The 6,677-nt window shown below is 45.6% G+C and overlaps 1 protein-coding gene across 1 annotated transcript; it reads left to right on the plus strand.

The window, feature by feature from the left end:
- Positions 1-4,111: 4,111 nt before the first annotated feature.
- LOC119282542 (ADP-ribosylation factor-like protein 6-interacting protein 4) lies at positions 4,112-4,707 on the plus strand. Its single transcript, XM_037562737.1, has one exon. The coding sequence runs from the start codon at positions 4,220-4,222 to the stop codon at positions 4,457-4,459; it is 240 nt and encodes a 79-aa protein (XP_037418634.1). The 5' UTR covers positions 4,112-4,219; the 3' UTR covers positions 4,460-4,707.
- Positions 4,708-6,677: the final 1,970 nt, after the last annotated feature.

The raw sequence follows: 6,677 nt of genomic DNA on the forward strand, positions 1-6,677 counted from the left end.
AGAAAGGAAGAAGGGGAAAAGATAGTGCAGCATTAGCTTCAGGCTTTAGCAGGACAGCCATGGGATTCTGCTGTGGGCCTTCGGATGTCAAGGTTCTGCTGAAGAACACCTCCTTCTCGTCGTCAACGTCCTCATCATCGTCATCGCCTGCTAAAGGTTCGGGCGACGGTGGCAAGAAGCAGCACCAGCAAAGGGTGAAGAACGAGCAGGGGAGGGAGAAGAAGAAGAGCAACCTTGACCGGGCTGCCATGGCGACGCCCCGCCTCCCCTTCCATTCACGGCCCGGTCTCATGTAATGTTAACCGGGAACAATTAGCTTACGGCCGAGGTTGGAGCTTAGGATTCAATAGCTTCGGATGCTCAGTTGAAGTTTTGAGATTCCTACTGTCGTCACATGGTCTATTTATTCATTGATTGGTTGGTTGTATTCCATGATTCAAATTCCTGGTGTTTTCTGTCAATTTACAAGAGATGAAGTTCATTGTCACCCGGATGCTATTTGTTTCCCTACTTCCTTCGCTGGATTACTATTCCCCTACTTGACTCGGTTCACTAGTTTAGGCGAGCAAGACTAAGCCTACATCATCCTCAAAAAGTCTAAGTCTACATCAACTACGAGCATCTTTTTTACATCCATTGGTCAAAACCCATATAGATTTGACTGGTGCACTGGGCACGTTCCCCTCAAAAGTATGTGTAGCAAGAATCTGTGACAAAGCTGCAAAATAAATTAAACCAAACTTTTTCTTATCAACAAAGGCGAGAGAAAAAGCATGGTAAAAGCAAAGGAACATCTACCATCACTTTCTATCCCAGGAGATATGGCGCGCCTTCATTCTACTGCACATAAATAAATCGATTTTCCCCTTCCCTTAACCAAGACGTAGCCTCTCAGATCTCTTATTTCTCCTATCTTCACCTCCTCACACCCATCTAATGCTCCGATGGGAGGTGAGGAGAACCACGATTTTGCGTGTTTGACGTGTAGCTAGGATTAGAGCTTGGTATCGTTGCGTCATCGTTTAGGGTTTGATGGTGGTGTTGCATCGAATAATTGTTGTGCCCCAGCTTCAAGCCCATCTCGATGGCATGTCGACATCATTGAGGAGCCGGTGGGTCATTGCCGTCGTCGAGCATGTTCTCCACCGTTTGGTGGCGTTGGGTTTGTCATCGGCTTGCGGTCGTGGCTAGTTCGCACACGTGAGTGATCACATCTGGTCCTTCAGTTAACACCAGTGACTCTAGCTGGCCTTGACATTGGTTGGATTCCTACTAAGACAATAACGAGTCTCACTCTCTAGGTTTGTGTTGGCGACACATCGTTGTTCTTCAAGGCGTCGTGCTCTCCTCCAACGACCAAGCAAGCGACGACGAATTCAGTTCAGAAGGATTTTCTTGCAAAATTAGATGTATTTTTGAATCCCTCGGGTATATTATGGAAAATTTTGGACAACTATCCTACACGTGGATATTTTATTAGTAATTTTTTTTGTTAAATAATATAATACAAATATTAGAGCAACTCTAGAAGAGTCGCCATATCTCCGGTTGTCATATGCGGCGTGCTCCATATGCATATGGCAACCGGCGCCATTCTTCGCAAACATAAAGTCGCCATAATATGGTCTCCACAGATTTAATTTTCTTTGTTCTTTTTTTTCATTTTCTTCAATTTTACACGCGCAATTTGAGCTGAAATTAGTCTAAACCAAATGCATGTATCACCACGATAACTTAATTACGAATATATTCAGTGGCAAAAATGCGCCGCTTTGCATATATAATTAGCGACTTGAAATGCCGTTTAACATCATTTTTAAAATAACGGATGTTGCCATTCGAGTAACATTTCTACCGAGTACTACCTAGACTAGTCAGTGGCCGGCATTGTCTAGTTGTCGCCCTGCTCCTACATCTTATCTGACAGATCATCATAGTAGGCATAGGGGTCGGGCTCGTGACTCGTCTGTGAGTGTGGAGGCGAACTCTCGAAGGATGCACTCCGCCGAGCTTTGAGGGTGGAGAGCCATAATAGGACATCGATCGGGTCCTCGCGCTCCAGCAACGACTCTGACTGGGCCTCGACGGGCAACGACATCATTTATCGGGACGAGTGGGTCGATGGGAACGGTGTCCTCCTCCTTCAACTACACGAGGGGGCTTGATCACCACAGCTGGCAGATCTGTTGTCGTTATGGGAGGAGGAGCCATCAGCTGCCGAGGAGAGAGTTGAGGTTCTGCTCTTCCACCAAGTTGAGCCAATATGATGTGTTCCTATGTGGCAGCATTGTTCCTAACGGTGGACGATATGGGTGGGGTGGAGGTGGTGAGGGAGTCCAGGATTAGGGGGTACTCGGACAGCCGGACTATATGCTTATGCCGCACTGTTGGACTATGAAGATATAAGATTGAAGACTTCGTCCCGTGTCTGGGTGGGACTCTCCTTTGCGTGGAAGGCAAGCTTGGCAATTCGGATATGTAGATTTCCTTCTCTGTAATCGACTCTGTGTAACCCTAGCCCCCTCCGGTATCTATATAAACTGGAGGGTTTAGTCCGTAGGACAACAACAATCATAATCATAGGCTAGCTTCTAGGGTTTAGCCTCTACGATCTCGTGGTAGATCAACTCTTGTAATACTCATATCATCAAGATCAATCAAGCAGGAAGTAGGGTATTACCTTCATAAAGAGGGCCCGAACCTGGGTAAACATTGTCTCCCCCTCCTTTTATTACCATTAGCCTTAGACACACAGTTCGGGACCCCCTACCCGAGATCCGTCGATTTTGACATCGACAGGTGGCTTGGGTTTTGGTCATGGAGGCACCTTGCCGTCGGGCTTTTATAGGCAGGGATGAAGTTGCAAGGCCATCCGAACAACCACATTGGTAATTGGGAGGGAGCGTAGGAATCTATTAATGATGGGTGGTTACCATTTCGTGGCCATTGTTCGCTGATGATTACTTGTGCACGATGGTGCATGTACCTGTGCCACGCGGCTTCAAAATCCAGCCATGGCCCGTCGAGGAAGAAGTTGAAACTCCCTTCCGCACTTGGCAATCGGGACCTCTCCCGCCTGCAAATATGGAGGCTACAAGGTCGTTTATGGAGCAGGCTTCATAAAGTATGCCGGTCGACACTCATATGATGAGTTCCATTTTAGTTTATAATCACCATTTAGGCATTTTATCGGTTTTCTCTGACAATCAGGTTCACACAACCACTCTACTAGAGTTGCTCTTAGAGTATCTACAACCGGACATGCCATATCTGACCCCCTAAACGTTCGCGGACGTACCCGATAAGTGACCGGGCATGTTCGTTTTGAGCCCCTATTTGTACTTCCATGCAGCCACTCGTCATTTTCTTCCTCATATGTTCAGTCCCTTGCACGTGATTGGTGGAGATAAAAAGAGGGAAGGAAAAGAAAGAAAAATAGTAGTCCGGGGTGGGCCATGTAATATGTGGCGGACTGACTGGGCGCGTCCGCGAGCCTTCATATCCTCTTTACATTTGTTCTCAAATATAAGAGTTCGCGGACGGTCCGGACATATAGAAATGATATGAGGCGTCCGGTTGGGTCAGTTTTTTTCTTTCTCTCATGTCCGGTCACTGACCATTGCGTATGTGGACGTTTGAGGAGGGTTTGAGGATGCCGTCTGCTCTTATGATGGGAGTATAAACAATCGCATCCTCCTCTGGAAAATAATAAAATAATAATAAAAAAAGACGGAAGTCTGTAATCCGAGAACCTTGCCAGCCAAGGAAGCTCGGCTGAGTCACTGGTCAATGCTACATGATCGCCATTATCCTAGCCTATCAGCAGCGAGACCAAAAAAAAAAAAAAAATCAACAGTCACGAGAGAGGGAATGTACCTTCCGCGACACTCATTCCAGGGACTGATTGGTGGACCAGGCTAGCCACTGCACCCATCAGTCAGTGCTGGCGACCATGTGCTCCAATGCAGCGAAATATATATAATACGGTGATTTTTAAGTTTTAAAAAAAACTAGGGAGGGTAGAAACTTTCCACTGGAAGTTTGCATCGAGCCACTCTTCTCCACTGTATAAAACGGTCGCCAGGAACCGATCATTTTGCCAGCAGAAACACACACGGTCCAGTTTGTTGAAACAGAGCAGCTTAGTTTTTCATCTGCCGAGGAGCAGAGTGAGCTGGGAGAGACAGGAAGAAGAGAGGCGAGCTAGCGAGCTGCAGCCATGGGGTTCTGGTGTGGGCCTTCCGATGTCCAGGTGCTCCCCCATAAGACCACCACTTCCTCCTCGTCCTCCTCCTCGTCCTCCTCCTCCTCGGCTAAAGATTCTGGCGATGGCGGCAAGAAGAAGCAGCAAGAAGGTGTAAAGAAGGAACATGGGAAGGAGAAGAAGAGGAGCAACCTTGACCGGGCCGCCCTCACAACGCCCCGCCTCCCCTTCCATTCTCGACCCGGTCTAATGTGACAGATTAGCCGAGAACCAGTGTATTTCATCGAAATATATGATCTTGTGTGTTCTCCTATTAGCCTATGGCCGAGTCTGGAACTTAGGATGCATAGCTTCCATAGCTCCGTCGAAGTTTCGAGTTTTGTAATTTTGCCACATGTTCTATTTATTCAGTGATGGGTTGGCTGTATCAAAATATCCAAATTGCAGGTGTGTTATAATAGAGATTTTTTCCATTGTCCATCAGGACAATATATTTTTCCCTACATATTTTGTTTGTTGGATTATCATTCCCCTCGCTTGACTTAATTTACCAGATCAAACGAGCAAAGCTTAGCCTATTTCTTCCTGCTAAAGGTGCGGGTGTGAGCAAGAACCAGGCAAAAGCAAACGTAAATGTTGCACCCAAAAAATAGTAGAGAAGTCGAAATGAAATCATTTTACTTGGGGAAGTGCACTGATACAACCACACAGTTCCACTTTATTAACTTGAACATGACATGGACAAAGCCAACAAACGATTGGCTGATGATTCTTTTTTCCTTGGTTGGGGATTGGTTGATTGTTAGGTAGATGTTTTCCACAGCAAAGTTCCATTGCCAAAATCTAACACCAGAGATCGCTATATAATGTGGTTTGTCACAATGTTTTTCTCTAACAAAATGGATCTTCTTTACGTGATGCACAAAGGAGATTTAACTTTGAAGGGTAACTGCCGAAACAACACTGGAAATCTATGGAAGATAAGAAAAAGTGACACTTGCGTGAATACACTACTAAGGGCCTCTTTCATTCGCAAGGTTCTAAAAACGTGGGAATAGGAAAAAAATATACGATTGGAATGTCCAGCTTGTCACGATCCTACAACATTTTGGTTTGTTTTATTGCACTAGGGGAAAACAAAGGATTCTTTCAAAGAGATTTGAATGGATGCTAAAATTCATATGGAATGTAGTACAAAGGAATCCTTAGAAAAAATCACATAGGATTCAATCCTATGGATAGAAGAAAAATTATAGAAAAAATCCTAAGGATTCCAATCCTCCAAAATTCTTATAAAAATCCTTTGAATCAAATGAGCCCTAATATGTGTTCATGGCTCCCTGCTAATATTATGTAGATTTTAGCGCCACAATCAGTTGTGGGAGGAGACACAACACGACATAGGGTAAACGGTGAATGCTTGTCTTTTAGAAGGGGAAGGGGGAGGGAACAACTGATACGCCTGTTGTACTATGTGGTTTGGCCTCGACTTGACACGTTGGTATAATGAATTTGTGGCACATGTGTGCCAGAGTTGAGTCTAGCTGGACTGGGATTGCATCACAGTATATGCCCCATAGGTACTTTATTATACCATGGTGTGTTGCAGTCCCTAAGTTGTATCATTTGACTGAACACTTTTATAGCTGTTTATTCCATTTAGAGATGCCCAATGTCATGCCAACCTTGATAAGTTTATGTCAACCTTGTGTTACTTCATAGAAGATCGCCATGGAATTACCTTGTATCCTGACAGCAAAATGAGAAATTACAGGAACGTTGTGCCAACCTTGTCATCTATTCATCAAACATCATGACAGTGCAAAGAACATGAAAAGTAAAAAAAAATTACATCGATGTCCGTAGACCACCTAGTGACAACTACAAGCACTAGAGCGAGCTGAAGTTGCGCCGCCGTCGTCGCCCCTCCCTCACCAGAGCCAAGAAAACTTGTTGCAGTAGACAGTCGGTAAATCGTCATGCTAAGGCCCCAAAGAACCAACATACTAGAACAACAACTGTCGCCGATGAAGAGAAGCATAGATCGTAAGGATCCAAGCTGTAGACATGAGAACGCAGAAGAACAAAGCCCGGATTCACCAAAGACAAAACCGACTAAATCCCGTGAGATCCAGACACACCTCCACAGTGCACACGCCCTCCGGCAACGCAAGATGCACCACCGGGACGGGGGCTAAGCGGTGAGAACCTTATTTCGTCTTCAGCGAGTTGCCGCCTCCTCCCCTTCCTTCTGTTGGGGAACGTAGCAGAAATTCAAAATTTTCCTACGTGTCACCAAGATCTATCTATGAAAAACCAGCAACGAGGGAAGGCGAGTGCATCTACATACCCTTGTAGATCGCTAAGCGGAAGCGTTCAAGAGAACGGGGTTGAAGGAGTCGTACTCGTCGTGATCCAAATCACCGGAGATCCTAGTGCCGAACGGACGGCACCTCCGCGTTCAACACACGTA

This window comes from Triticum dicoccoides, chromosome 3B (assembly GCF_002162155.2).
Source record: "Triticum dicoccoides isolate Atlit2015 ecotype Zavitan chromosome 3B, WEW_v2.0, whole genome shotgun sequence".
Classification (NCBI taxonomy): Eukaryota; Viridiplantae; Streptophyta; class Magnoliopsida; order Poales; family Poaceae; genus Triticum; species Triticum dicoccoides.

Bases quoted from the DNA above. Each gene is read 5' to 3' on its own strand.
- LOC119282542 (XM_037562737.1), top strand. From the start codon at position 4,220: ATGGGGTTCTGGTGTGGGCCTTCCGATGTCCAGGTGCTCCCCCATAAG.